This window comes from Phlebotomus papatasi, chromosome 3 (assembly GCF_024763615.1).
Source record: "Phlebotomus papatasi isolate M1 chromosome 3, Ppap_2.1, whole genome shotgun sequence".
Classification (NCBI taxonomy): domain Eukaryota; kingdom Metazoa; phylum Arthropoda; class Insecta; order Diptera; family Psychodidae; genus Phlebotomus; species Phlebotomus papatasi.
Window position 1 is genome coordinate 21484389 of NC_077224.1, and position 15698 is coordinate 21500086.

At 34.0% G+C, this 15698-nt stretch overlaps 1 protein-coding gene across 3 annotated transcripts in view; it reads right to left on the minus strand.

Moving 5' to 3' along the window:
• LOC129808236 (pseudouridylate synthase RPUSD2-like) overlaps positions 1-15698 on the minus strand; it is a 351794-nt gene that overhangs the window by 228517 nt on the left and 107579 nt on the right. For 2 of the 3 annotated variants that reach the window (XM_055858054.1, XM_055858053.1), the window contains exon 2: positions 12720-13470. The exons of the other annotated variant lie outside the window; for it this stretch is intronic. In XM_055858054.1, coding sequence (XP_055714029.1) covers positions 12720-13214 — 495 coding nt within the window. In that variant the 5' untranslated portion in view covers positions 13215-13470. The remainder of the gene's footprint in view (positions 1-12719; positions 13471-15698) is intronic. 3 annotated transcript variants of the gene reach the window in all.

A 15698-nucleotide genomic window follows, 5' to 3' on the forward strand; every position in this document is an offset into this window, starting at 1 on the left:
ACAGCTCTATAAATGTATTTCCTTACAAAATAGAGAAAAATGACTTTCAAAAAGTTATAGAGCAATAAATTTCCTATAAAACTGCACTAATTAGGAATTTCTGGGGCGCTAGGGTAACTTGTAAAAAAAAAAATATCCGTTTTGTGACTTTTTGCCCCAGTCTCCCCTATTGTCTCTTTTAATATTTAGAAATAATTCAGACTTATAAAGGATTCAAAGGCCTTTTCAACGAATCTAAACTTATTTAAATAGGTTAAGCAAAGCGTTGTCTAGAGCTATTTTACCTTTAACCTTAAAAACAAATTGGGAGATATGAACCAAGGTTATTGCCATTTGTTAATTAGAGAAGTTTGGGGGGGAGGGCAGTGTGAATGGGGGAATGGTGATCATGTTAATGATGGGATGCCGTTTTATAGGTAGGAGTTTATCAAAGACCCCAAGTTGCTATCTCTAACCGTTTGGTGTCTGGCTTTTATGGCAGCCTGATGGCCGAACGAAATGTTTCCAAGAGATATGTCAAAATATAGGCCCTTGCACGGTAAATTTGAAAGGGTAAAAATCAATGGTATATAGGTCATTCAGTAGGGAGTAAAGCTATAAAAAAACATTTGATGCTTGAGCATTAATCAGCATTGCGACTAAAACTCTCACGATTGAAAATTCACCTCATACTAAAATGGCTATAAATCGGCATTAAAAAGGAGGAGAATCTGCACAATAGAAGGACCTGGGAGAGTCTTTTCCAATATTAAAACTTAGACATGGTGGTATGGGTTTAAGGGGAGAATTGTGAATATTCCAGAGAGTGAATAAATCAAACAATCCTCTGGGTGCCCAAGGTATACATAAACGCCGGTGAGTTCAAATAGAAATTCTTGCGCCAAACACAATTTCCTCAGCATATAAATCACCATTTATGCGAAACTCTTACGTGTGGCTTTACATATTGACGAAAAGTTGTTGTCATCATGTTAACTGGGAAATCTAATGCAACAATATTCATATTTTCCCAAAACCCTCTTTACCCCTTCCCCCTTTTTCCAGGCAAGTGTCAGAAGGAAATTGTATATATCTTCTTCCAGTCACAAATTGTGCAATGAAATTCATGAGAATTTAATTTCAAATTGGGGATATTACATTTCCATTTGACACGATGCACTTGTTATTATTCAAACTACATATCAATCCTAGTTGAAAGATATAGTCTTTGATAGCTTTGAGAGTATAAATTTTCACAGTATTAAAATAATCATTAAGAGAACTATAAGTTTAGAATCAAATTCTCCTATTCAAAATTCATACAGTTGTCAAAGCCAGATTGAAATAGCATTTTCTATAAAAGCTCTAATGTTTCAATTGAAATTTCAAAATTCAATTTCCATATTCAATATTACCATTCATAATTTTCGACAGATAACAAAGTAAAATTTACGAATTATTCACCATTAAAGATTAAATGTTGAATTTCAAATTTGAACTTCAAATAGGGAAGAGTGCCCAGCCCATGCTTCGTACGATCCCAAGCTTCATTATGACTAAATTTTTCCTATATTTCCCAATAAACGCGACTCATTGCCCAGTTTTTAAAATATTATAGCGAAGTCAAATTTATTCAGAAGCATAAGAAAAATTTAGTCACTACGAAGTTTGGGAACGTACAAAGCATAGGCACTTTCCTCTACAACATATCCTCTTCTGGATTACCACTACAACATATCCGAAAATCATTGCAAACGCTTAGGCCAATTTTGAGAAAAATCGAAAAAACTTGGTTTTTAGGGGATTGAGGTGGCATAGGAGAAAAAGGGGAAAAACGTAGAGATATTGGTTTTTTTATTGGGATCATCGAACACCGGAAGTCGATATCTCTTACCGTTTGACCTCTAGCTCGGAAACAGACTTAAGATCTAGTAAAAAATTCCGAAAAAATTTTTACACAAAGTCGGTACATAACCGATTCATTACCGATGAAGACTGATACAACCGGGTTCAGAATTTCAATACATTTCCAAAAAATCCAAATTTAACCAAATCTGTTGAAAAATCAGCCCTTCAAAGTGGTTGACTTTTGACCTTAAATAATTCAAAGTGGAGAATTTTCCGGTTATAGATATGTTTGGACGAAATGTTCGCCTGGACTACCTCTAAAACATATCCGAAAATCATTGAATAAGCTTGGGCCAATTTTGAGAAAAAATAAAAAAAACACGGTTTCGGAATTTTCGGTTTGTTTTATTGAGGGTCATCGAAGACTGGAAGTCGATATCTCTTACTGTTTCAGATCCAAATCGGCAACAAGTTGAAAAAAAAGATGATTTTTTAACTCTTCTCTCTTTGAGTTCGAGCAGTCAAAAACTGTACGGGTGATTAATCAAACAGTTTTTTTGCTCACCGTTTATACCAGTTTCGATTTCTTCAATTTTCTTATATTATTTTCACCTAGGGTAAATATCCTAATTCAAAACCATTTCCAGACGCTTTAACTTTGACAGAAGATTCAACACAATAAGTTCATATTTTTTCTAAAGAGAATTACATAAATTTGCTCCTTGACTCTTCTAGAATGTTACTGTTTAGTGAAAATACTTCAAATATAATTTGAAAACTTCTTAAATAAAAGAAAAATACGCGAGTGTAAAATGCTTCTATTGGAAACAAATTAATCCAAATGGAGACAAGGGAAAGTTTCTAATTGGAGACAAACAGTGTAACTGAAACCTCGACGAAAGGCTTCCAAAACCTTGTTGAATTGCTCTTGAGTGCAATTAATTATTCCCGGTCTTTTCTCCTTTTCCATCTAAAACAATAAGAAAATCTCTCCAAGAAAAAATCATATTTCTGGGGTTTCCTATTGAAGCATTTGCAGACATAAAAGAAAAACCCTTTTTGTTCACGAAATAGGTAATTATTTCATTTAAAAACTTCACGTACCGTTAACAATAAAGAATAAGGTAAATGTGCCAAATTTCGGCATAGTCGCATGCAAGCGTCAAAGTGTTAGGTTTGAAATGTAACATTTTTAATACAAATTGATTTATTTGTTACTTTTTAATAATGAGTGTTGCTTGGAACCTTGTAGACAGTTTATTATCTTTATTTTCTCTAAAATTATGCTTAATATATCTTAAAATGAACAAGAATATATACATAGCATTGGTGGCCTATTCCGGCCACCTTCATTCTCATAGTTCCTTGCCCTTACGGAATTCTTCCAATGCCTTTTTCAGATCATCTTCCTCGCCGAAGCGATATTTTTTGTTATTTTTTGCATTGTATAATCTCTAGGGTATGCAAAAAATAAAAATTCATGGAAAATTGAGGAACAAAAAATGTGGCCGGAGTTGCAAGCTGGCCGGAATTTGGTACACTTACCCTAGCACTTAATTTAACTAAAATTAGCCAGAAATATGACATAAATGTTAAAGAAAACAAATAAACAACTGTCAATCTATTGTGTTTTTCATTGGTAAACATGGTCGATCAATGAAAAATTTTCTGAGAAATTAACAAATTAAAATTTATGAATATGAATGGATTTTCGCTTTATTTGGAGCAAAATTAACTAAATAATGAAACTGTAATATAGAAAATATATAAATATAATAATTTAGTACTGTTTTTATCATAGGAAAAAATGACGTTTCCATTTAGAGTAGCGAAAAATTTCCATTTGGAGCAGGTTTTGAATTAGCTTAATTTACCCTATAGTGCCACAGAGTATAAGAAAAGGTAATACGGTGATTGAGAATTTGCGTAAGAAAAACGGTGAGCATTTGACTGTCAATGTGATTCTGTCCTTAAACAGAATTTTAGTCAATCTGGCGTTGGTATTTCGCGAGCTTAAAGCTTGCTAAGACTATTCTTTAAAAAAATATCCTGGTAAATTTATGAAAAATTGAATTGAAATCCTCATAGGAGTCCCAAAAACTTTTTTCTGCAAAGTTTCTTACAAAAATTCAATGTTAAAAAAAAAATTGTTTTTCTATTAAAAGTTCTTTTAAAGCAGCACTGTAACCTTCTTTCATTTCTCTTATGATCTAGGAGGGATTCACAGGGCATAAGTTTTTCAGGACACTGCACTTTAAAATCTCTTTTTTTTTGTTACTTTTTGGCTTCAGTAGGTACTTTGATTTCTCTTTTGGGCGTCTTCAGGAGAACCCCCATACACCCGACACGTTCACCGCTTTCTTCATCATGTAAAATGAAACATCCGTTTTAACACAAAAAAAACTCCTCATAAGAGGAGCTTTTCATGATCATCGAATTACTATTTGAAATGATTTCCAGCGAAAAAGCTCAGATTAGACTAGGCAAAAGCTCATGACAAAAGTAGGTCATCAATGAGAAAGCAGGATGACTGAGGAAAATTTTAGGGTCGGAAAGCAAACTAAATAAGTGTCAGAGATTGGAGATATTGTTTTACGCACATAACACAATTATCTGCGGGTCTAATATAGAGAGAGAGTGAGAGGATATGTCTCCTCTTCACCATTTCGTGGGAGGCAAAAATTCCCCAGTAAACAATACGGACAAAGTGAATTTACTCAGCATCGTATCTCTAGCTTCTAGCATACAAAAGTACTTTGTTCCCCCAGCATCTTCTGCTTTTGTCGGTTCATTTTGGGTCATATTAGGAGTACTTCATCTCCCGAGGATTTTGAAAGTCTCCTTGGTCTTGAATGACGATGGCAGAGAATTTTAGCCCGTGAATTATTTTCTCCAACCAAGAAAACGCACAAAAAAGTTTTTAATTAAGTGAAAGCACTGTTGCAAGTATTTTGAGTTAAAAATAATATTGATGTTGGATGTACTTGAGACATTTTCCCATTTTCTTCAAGACCTAAAATACTCCAATGGTGGATAAGTTACATTGTATTGTTTACGTAAATAAATGAATTTTTCAGTGTAATTCAATTAATATTAATAAGGTAATCTCTTTTACCTAGCATTTTGTAATTTTTCGGTTAGTAAAACAAGACATAACATTGATAGAAAAATAAGGTTTGTTGCAGGGGCCCATTAAGCCTAATAAAAAGTGAAGCTATTTTTCACTTTTCCTTGTAAAAATTTTGTAGATATTGCACCGCGACTTAAACAAATTTGCTCGTATTTCTTGTATTATTTCGGCGAGTATAATGAAATATGTATTTTTAGATAGCTTTTAATTCACGATTTCGAAATATATTACACGGATAAGTCAATTCTCTTTAGGAAAAAACTTGCCAATAGTCTTCAGTGCTTCTATGCAAAAACGTATGGAAAAATGAAATGTCGAGAGGTCCCTGGTTTGTTGAGTCCAAGAGTGCAAGAAGATTCAAAAAAGCAACAAATTTCATTTTGTATTTTATTTCTTCGGTTGTACAATTTGTGTGTAATACTTTTAAGACTATGTCGGTAAATATAAGTTTTACTGCCTTTTACTACTGAAACTAAAAGGAAGAGTATACTTGTATATACAATACACTTTTTCTCGAATTTGTCACCAATCTAGAGCTTATACGGTAAGAGATATCAACTTTCGGTCTTCAGTGACCCTTAGTAAAAAAAAAAAACTATTTCTAGAGTTTTTTCCTTTTTCCCCTACCCCGACCCTACCCTCCAAAACCAAACTCTTTTTGTATACTCTGAAAATGGCTTCTTATTTTTTTATTTTCGAATATGCTTTGGAGGTAGCCCGGATAAACATTTCTTTCAAACGTACCCGTGACCGAAAAAAATTCAGAGGTCAAAGTTTAAGGCCTCTAGAGGGCCTATTTTTCACCCGATGTGGTTAAATTTGGCTTTTTTGGAAATGTCTTGAAATTTTAAATCCTCATGTGGAAAGTAGGGGAGACTGGGGTAAAAAGTAACAAATTGAAAATTTGAAAATTCAATATCTTCCAAGATAAAAGAGATAGCGGCTTGAAATCTTTTCCATATATGGCCTCCATACACCTTCTTCAAAGTCGTAAGTTTTTTGGAATTCGAACAAGGAATACAGAAAATAAAAAAGAAATATTGAAATTTTTAGCACCATTTTTGAAATGATTTCCTTACAACAGATTTCAATTTTGACCTACTTATTTTCCAAAATTGATGGACTGGTGAGGATTTCCTAAATGATTTGGACTCTTTGAACACGAAACCACTATCTATTTTAGAATTTTACAAAGATTCTTTTCTCCAGAAATCATTTTATTAAAAATGACCACTTGGGGTAAAAAGTAACAAAAGGTATGGAGCAAGAAATAAAAAAGGCCTAAGAAATTTCTTATGTCTCACGGCGAGAAGAAACATAATTTCCGCATCTCGCCGCTTTTTTTTTTATTGGTCAAACGATTAGCACTCTTGTGTGTTTTTTTCTAAAATAGCTTGAAAAGCGCTTTTCTCAAAATAGGCGCATTTCCGTACAAAATAGAGGAAAATGACTTTCACAAAGTTATAGAACAATAAATTTCCTATAAAACTGCACAAATTCGAAATTTCTGGGGCACTAGGGTAGCTTGTAAAAAAATAAAATATCCGTTTTGTTACTTTTTGCATCAGTCTCCCCTACTCGTGAATGATTTTACTTTTTTTTAGTCATTTCAGTTTTTATTTGTTCAAAAGTTTGTTACTGAAGTAGAGGTCAAACGGTCAGAAATATCGACTACTACTGATCCTCGATGATCTTACACTATTTCCTCGAGTCGTTTTTCTTCCTTTCTCCTTTACTTTTTCCTCCAAAACAATGATTTCTTTTGTTTATTTCAAAAACGGCTTCTACGATTTCTTTTATTTTCGGATATGGTATGACCGAAAAAAATTTCGACATCAAATTTTCGAAGTTTAAACCGATAGTCCACCGCCATGGACACAAAAATTGCGTTAAACGTATAACTCATGAAGAACTCTATCTGGGACGCTTTGTTTTAATTATTTTTTAATTCAAATTCAAATTCAACGGTCGATATCAAATACATTTAGAAATTCTAAAAGCTGTCAATGTCACTTTATCCAATTCCGTCAAATGGTAAATTCTTTTCAAATTCAAATTAAAAAAAATTTCTCACAAATAGGGTCGAAGGAACACCTCTTCGACAGGGAACCCCTCTACACTGAGAAAAAAAGGGGTTGCGATTAACTTTTTTTCGTCATAACTTTAACACTTTTTGCGTGTAAAAATATATCAACATATTTTAATGTTAATTTTACACCTTTTAAGGGTAAGATCAACATGAAAGAAGGGTAACTTTAACCCATAACACACCTAAAAAGGGTAATATTTACACCGTTTTCGGATCAAAAGTGCAGGGTAAAATTAACATTTTCGGAATGTTATTTTAACTTTTTCGGATTTCTCTCAGTGTCTTAACACTTTTGTCATAATATTGAAATTTATTCAATGCATCCAATAAAATCTAAGTAATATAACGTTTTCTCATTAATCTGCGTTTTTCGATAAGGTTAAGTTTTCGAATTTCGTATTCCAAATGGTACAGAGTAAGTTGTCAATAAATCCTGACACGAGTTCTTAAAGTGTCAATAGGTGTTCCTTTCACTCTAAGGAAGCCGGACGTTAAATTTTCCATCAATCATCAATTTTTCATGCAGCATCAATTTAATTTAAATTTTAATTGATAAATACATTTTTCCAAATTGCATCTTCTATATTATATGAAGATTTCTCTACAAAAATGTTATTGCGCAGCCCATAATAAAGAATGGTATGTTTTTTAAATTATTAAACAAAATAATTATAAAATATGTAATAATTTGTTTCAACACAACAATGAAACCATCAGTAGCGCAATATCAACAAAGAGTAGGTTCAAATCTCATTAAAAACAACTGTCGTCAGGCGCGTTTGAGCAATTCTTTCAACAAATAGATCATCGTCACAAGTGTTGTCCTCAAATATTTACTGAACGTACATCTTTAGTGATTATTCAATTATCGATAGTATGTAAAATCAAATAATAAACTCTGGAGGCTGATAGAGAAACCTCCTCGCAAGACTCTGTGAGATTGTCTTTAGTAGAGACTTATATAGAAATTCATTGGATTTCCCACATGATTTTTGCATTGAATGGTATCTCAAAAAGTAAATGTGATATGCCTATACCCCCAGCATTGGGCCTTTTTTTATTCACACGTCAAGTCAACTTCTTGGCATAGGAATATCTTCAAAGTTAATTGTGACACAGAAAATTCGATGCTCATTTAGTTGATTTGAGAGTAGAACATTTGAACGATTGACGTTTTCTGTCACTACAAGTATATCAATTATCAAAAGGAAAAAAAGGTCTAGTGGGAAAATGAGATGGTAGAGTTACTGAGGGCTTTTAATTGATTTTTCAATATGATGCAAATATGTAGCAAAAGATATCTTGGTCTTATGTTGAAACTGATTTATCTGAGAGATAATGAAATTGGTCACATTTCCGCAATGGAAGGGGGGGGGGACGCTACGTGAAAAAATAACTGCTCCCGGATGCAATATATTCCCACAAAATGATTATATCGTCTGTTGGATTTTGTTAATTAACATTTTGCATCTGACGGTTTATATTTCAATTTCGGAATATTCATGCGACTTGGTGTCTTCAAAGGGAATATTCATCATGAAATTGCTCGATGAGACGACTCATGGAATTTCCAAGTGGAAGTATCATTAAAATCAGCTATGAATTTGGAGTATTTTCTTCCCAATTTTCCTCCCATCAAACAACAACAACAAAAAACCTACCCATCAGAGGAATTTTCTCTGCATGGGTCATAAGGCCGAGATGGCATAAAGTCACATGAATGAGATTTAAATGATCTTTTAATAGGCAAAACACACCACACCACACAATTTCCCTTCTATAGAGCAATTTTTCATTTCGCGTGCGAGCTTTTTTATCCATGCCACGCTTTCCTCAAGACTAAGATTTATCATTTCCAACCCTCCGTACTTTTCTTCATTTTAGTCCACATACCGACCTAAACCCCCAATCTTCCACCCCTGTGCGGGTGAATTAAAAATAATTCATTATCATGGAAAAGATATCCGTGGGCATGTGTTATTTTTAGGCAGATTTCGGATTTGAGTTTGAGATTTAAGTTAAATGGATTTTTAGTGATGATGAAATACGTTACATCTGATGGATTTATGCAGAGTTAATAAATACTATATAATTACTTTAAACAACAAAAGATCTCGTTAGAAGTCTCCAGAATTAAGCACTCTTAGACCGACTTCAGACCTAAAGTTTAGCCTAGTTCCCGATGGTCCCGAAATTCAAAATAGCAACCAATTTTATTGGTTTTTCAAAATGTAATGGATCACTTGCCCATGTTGACCAATTTTAAATGACAATTTTCCAAAAAATCTTTATTAAGAAGAAATTAGGGAAGTTAAACCATGTGGCTAAGCCTTAAGTCTGAGCGTCTGAAGCCCGTATTATAGGGAAAAAGCTACTAATTTTGGACAGGGTGCTTATAAGCATCAATGTTCTAAGTTTGAAATGCGATATTTTCAAAATCGATATTTTTCGTTTCTCTCTTTTCAGAAGGGCTGTTTAGAAACTTGGCAAGCTACTTATCATCTTTGTTTTTACTAAAATTAGTCTTAATACGTTTAAAAATGAATTGATATATAGAGGTGAATTTGAGTCAAATTTTGGACACTTCGGTTGCAAATTTGGACACTTTCGTTGTAATTTCGGACACCTAATCCACTTCAATAGGGTGACCATTGTTCTCCATTTTAAGAACCAATCTTACCAAGTCGTCTTCCTGTGTATGTAAGGGAACCGTAGAATGCCACAAGAAGTCCAGAAACTTTTCATATTATTCATTAAAGTGAGTTGACTTCGGTACTCCAAATGCGCGCGGATTCGCGCATTTCTTTTACCTTTCCGAGAGCATTTTAAGGCTTTCATCACTACATTTCGTTCGAAGAGATGATACTCCTTTGTTTCTTCAGGCATTTATACAACCTATTCATAACACAAGCTAAAACTTAACGAAATTTCGGGAGAAAAAAATCTGACGAAAAAGTATCACCTCACTAATGAATTTCTGAGAAAATTGCCCATATTTCACACGGAAAACGTAATTCTCAAGGAAAATTTTACTTCAGGTCAAATCTACAAATCACCATTAACGTGAATCAACACAATATTCAATGAACATTTAATAATATCACTCAAAAAGCGAAGAAACATTGTTAGTACTTCACCACAGCTAAATAAGACTGAAGTAAAAACAAAGTTCTGTCATATTTTTCGTAAGGTTCGTAAGCAATTGCTCACACTGAATTTTCAACAAAGCATTTTTATCTCAAATAATATCCAAAATTTAACGAATTTAGTGTTAAAATCTTCCAAAGGAAATAAATATTCAGATAAAAATTCATTATTCATCAAATATTGGAATAAAAATTCATAATTTTAATCAATTTATTTTTAGTGTCCAATTTTACCCTCAAGGTGTCCGAATTTAGAAACTGTCTAAAATTATAAGCTCTTCCCATATTTGTCCCCAAAACGGAAAAATTCTAAGTCAGATTTTGATTTGGATATTTCAGATACCGACTATATTTAATTGTTTTTTAGACCTTCTCTGTGCTCTCCAGAAGAACATGAAGAAAGTTCTTTTTTTTTTGTGAATCTTCTTGAGTTCCAAGAGTTCCATATTATGTTCTTTTAAAACCTTTACCCATTCTCTGACTAAGATCCTTGAAAAGAATTTCATAGGGTAGAGTAAGTGCTTTTCGACACCTTAAGGGTTGACACCCTTATAATTCTTATACTTTTTGTCAGAATAAAATGAAATTTTGTGTACAAGTGCTTTGAAACATTGTCTCTCTATTGAACCAGGAGACTTCCCAGGAATTTTTGGGCATCGAGTTGAAAAATACATTTCCTGCAACAATGCATGTTTCAGTACTTCTCGCCACCTTGTAAACACTTTTTCGCCATTCTGTAAGCACTTTTTCGCCACTTGTTTTTAATGGAATTTTAAGAAACAGCAGCTTTCGAAAACTCCTAAAAGTATACGGCACAGTACATTTCTTATTTAACGCCGATACCAGACAATTATAAGAGTATTCCAAATGATTTTTATACATTTTTTATTTGCGATAAAAATCAATTGAAAATTATGCTTGTTTCAACTAAATTCCGCAAGGTGCGCCACTTGTAAAATGCTTGGGAAAATAAGTGGCGAAAAGTACTTACACAGCCGAAAAAAGTAAGCCCTATTTCACCGTATCCGAATTTCTTTATTTATTTTTTTTTTGGAAAACATTATTAAAAAATGATATTAGAACAAAGCTCAGTTAATAACGGATTGACTTTCAGTGAAAAAATATCGAATACTGTACTGAAAAAACATAAAATAATGCAAGACAATTTTTCTGAGCGTTGACAAGGTTATGAAGAACTCCATATTTTTGGTGACTGATCACCTTCTCGACAATTTCTTTAAATAACTTGCAAATAATCTAGTCGGGGAAGCACCAGATATGGTTTTCTTATTCGTTAGGCTAGAGGTCACGAAATAACACTCATTTCGTAGTTCCATCGCTGAGGAACAAAGGGGGTGCGATTAACTTTTTTTCCTCGTAACTGTAACACTTTTTAGGTTTAAAAATATATCAACATTTTTTAATGTTAATTTTACACCTTTTAAGGGTAAAATCAACATGAAAGAAGGGTAACTTTAACCCCTAATACATCTAAAAAGGGTAATATTTACACCGATTTCGGATCAATACTGCAGGGTAAAATTAACATTTCCGGAATATTATTTAAACTTTTTCGAATTTCTTTCAGTAACACTGAGAAAAAAAGAGGCTGCGATTAACTTCTTTTCGTCATAACATTAACACTTTTTGGGTGTAAAAATATATCAACATTTTTTAATGTTAATTTTACACCTTTTAAGGGTAAAATCAACATGACAGAAGTTTAACTTTAACCCATAATACACCTAAAAAGGGTAATATTTACACCGATTTTGGATCAATACTGCAGGGTAAAATTAACATTTCCGGAATGTTATTCTAACTTTTTCAGATTTCTCTCACTCAGTGATGAACTCAATAATTCTCTTAAAATGTGATTTTAATTTAGGTGGCAAAAAGTGCTTAAAAGGCGAAAAAAATACTGACTCTACCCTAATATTTTGTCGTCTAACTGTCAATTCCACTGACAGTAAAAGTCGTTAAAATTTCGAATATTACCAATTAAATTCTACTAATTTAGAGATATAAAAATTTAATTCTCTGTACTTAATAAAATTCTGTATAAATTTCTTAGCTGTTCATGTAATATATTTTTACTGTGAAAATTTCCTGCTAAAAAAATAGAAAATAAATAAAATAGATAAAGTAAGAATTACTGATGTATATTTTAAGTTTCAACAACAAAATTTCCTTGACATTTAATTTCAAATAAAATGTAAAATATGGTTTTCCAGCAATTCCCCGAATTTATAGAAAAGTTGGAAAGCACCCAAATATTAAAGCAAAATACTCAATAGAGCATCTCAATTCCACCCATTCAGAATAATGTCCAAGAGACATTTCATCCCATCTCTCGGAATCATTTTACCCAGTTTTGTAAATATCACCTGAGAGTAAACATCGTTTCAATTCCGTTCTATTTGCTTGCGAAAAGCCCCACAAGAGACATGCTCATCTCGAGATTTGAGAAAATGGATAAAATTCGATACTATCACGAGTGCAAACAATTTAAAAATATAGAATTCACCTTCTTGACGGGCATGAGGAGTGCGTTGCTGGCGACACCGGAAGAGGCGCTCTGACGCACCGGGACGACGCCCACATTCAAATTGATGCCGGCCATCTGTGTTGTGGTCTGACTGGAGAGCGGCGGAGGCGGCTGTGTGGCCTGCACGGCGCCCGACAGTGTCTGCTGACCCAAACTCAAATTGTGCGATGGCCCGAGAAAGGTTCTCAGCGAAATAGGCGTAAACATAGCCGCCGCGGCGGCAGGATGCATTGGCGGCTGATGTAACCCCGCCGGTGGATGATGCAGTGCCGCGGCGGGATGAAGATGCTGGTAGTTCTGCTGCTGAGTGGCCTGCTGAGTAGCTGCAGAAACCTGCACAGCTCCCGATTGGGCCGCCGCGGCTGCAGCAGCTGCTTGCGGATGAAATCCCGCCGGAGATGGGTGCAACGGCACCAGCATCTTCTGCAGTGGCACTCCCCAGGGCAAATACCACGATCCCGGATGGTGCTGCATATCGCACCTCGTTAGTCTTTTTTTTTAACTCTCTATCCTCTCTCTCTCTCTTTCTCTATCTACCCAAACTCCCTCACACGGCTACAATCCGCAACAAAAAAAGCTCTTACACTATACACACCCGAGGATACCAAGTCTTTCACAACTTTTTTTTTATATTAACAACTTCTATTTCACCATACAATCACTTGCACTTCTCATGTCTTGTTTCTCTCGGTTATGCCTTGCCCCGACTTTTCACAACGCAGCTTCCTCTCTGTAAAATGATCAAATCGTGCTAATGTAAGTGAAAGGCATTTTGAGCTGTATCCCATCGAATTAGAAACTCTATCCAGAGTTTTCTCCTTCTGGAACAGCACAATTGCCTTTCTGCCTTGAAAATTGCAAAGCCTTTTAGGTTTTGAATCTTTCAGCAAGGAATATTTGGAAAATAAACGACATTTTCAAATTATGACAGAAGAACTGTCAATTTTGACAATTAGAAATGTCATCATTCAAACACTGAGAGAAATCCGAAAAAGTTAAAATAACATTCCGGAAATGTTAATTTTACCCTGTAGTATTGATCCGGAATCGGTGTAAATATTACCCTTTTTAGGTGTAGGAGTTAAAGGTACCATTTTTCATGTTAATTTTACACTTAATAATGTGTAAAATTAACATTAAAAAATGTTGATATATTTTTACACCTAAAGTGTTAAATTTATGAGGAAAAAATGTTAATCGCACCCTCTTTTTTTCTCAGTGAACTTATACACTGAGAAAAAAGAGGGCGCGATTGACTTTTTTTCCTCATAACTTTAACACTTTTTAGGTGTTAAAATATATCAACATTTTTAATGTTAATTTTACACCATTTTAAGGATAAAATTAAGATGAAAAAGGGTAACTTTAACCCCCAATACACCTAAAAAGGGTAATATTTATACCGATTTTGGATCAATACTGCGGGGTAAAATTAACATTTCCGGAATGTTATTTTAAATTTTTCGGATTTCACTCAGTGTAAATGCAACAAACTAAGCAGAATCCAACTTTTAGATATCACTTTAAATATAAGATCGTAATATTTTAAAAGTGACACATATCAAAATTGTCAATTTTGACAGTTTAAAACGTTATCATTGAATTCAAAGTAAAAAAAAAAGCGTAATTGCGACATTTTCCGCAACATCTTCCCTTCGCAATTAATGCTAATGAGAAAGTGTAATTTAGCAAATTCCACATGCACCTGTGCCCTTTGCACAGTCTTTAGTTAATTCCCAGTAAAATCATCAACCGCATCAAATTAAAAACATTGTAATTTAACGTTTCTCACTCACAGTGGAGTCTTTCTCGAGTCTTTACTGAACATGAAATCCCAAGAAATTATTCAACAACTGTGAAGACTCGCTGAAAGATTTGAAACCTTTTTGCTATAGAGAACCTTCTCTTGTGAAGAAAGTCTCTCGATAAATATCAATCTCCTTCTTCAATTGCTTATCTCCCACTCAAATGGCATTCTCAGTGAATTTTTCATCCAGAAAGCATACTGAATCATTCAATACGTTTAGGTCACCTTCGTTCAGCAACAAATTGTTTCACAAGCGCAATTTCTTCTGTTGATGCTTCACGTATAGAATATTAAAGAAAACCAACAAAAAAAGAAATCAGAGATGTCCAATTAGAATCATGGATGGTCAGAAAAGATCTCTGTGGCAGAGAAGGTGAGAAATATCTCAAAATCTTTCATTTGCAAATGAATGCTGTATTACACAATCCTCAGCAATATTTGTCAAATTAATTACTGTAATAGATACTTATTATCGTGGAGTGAATCTTATGGTTTGCCCTGCCCCCTTGCTCTTCACATATTAGGCCTCGGAATACACCCAAGTTAGAGGCACCCACTGTGAAGTGAAGGTAAATATTGAAACACCAGACAAGTACCAAGATTGCGTTGCAAAGCACAGAAGCTCCTCTCCCGCAGAAGGAAGAGAATATTAACAAACCACAGGGTTACAAGTATATATTCAAAGAAAACCTTATTACTATCATCAGCTCCCCTCTATCAGCAGCCAACCTATGAAATCCAAATAAACCCTTTAAGGCCAAAAATTTCTTACTACACCACACTAAACATCCAAAGACAAGCTTGGAATAGATGTTTTCGAGATTATGTACATATGTATAAAAGGTGGCAAAGCTTCCTAGCTTTGTGGAATGCTCGACTTGTTCATTTACGGACTTCAGACCTAAGGTTTAGGTTTCTTATCAGGTACCGTAGATGCAGGTGACTTTGGACCCCTGCTTTTCGTAAGCTTTTCTTTAAGCCTAGCTTTTATGGTCTGCGCTAGAATTAAAGAAAAGCTTAGAAGAGACTGGGGCAAAAAGTCACAAAACGGATATTTTATTTTTTTACAAGCTATTCGAGCGCTTCAAAAATTTCTAATTAGCACAGTTTATAGGAAATTTACCGCTCTACAACTTTGTGAAAGTAATTTT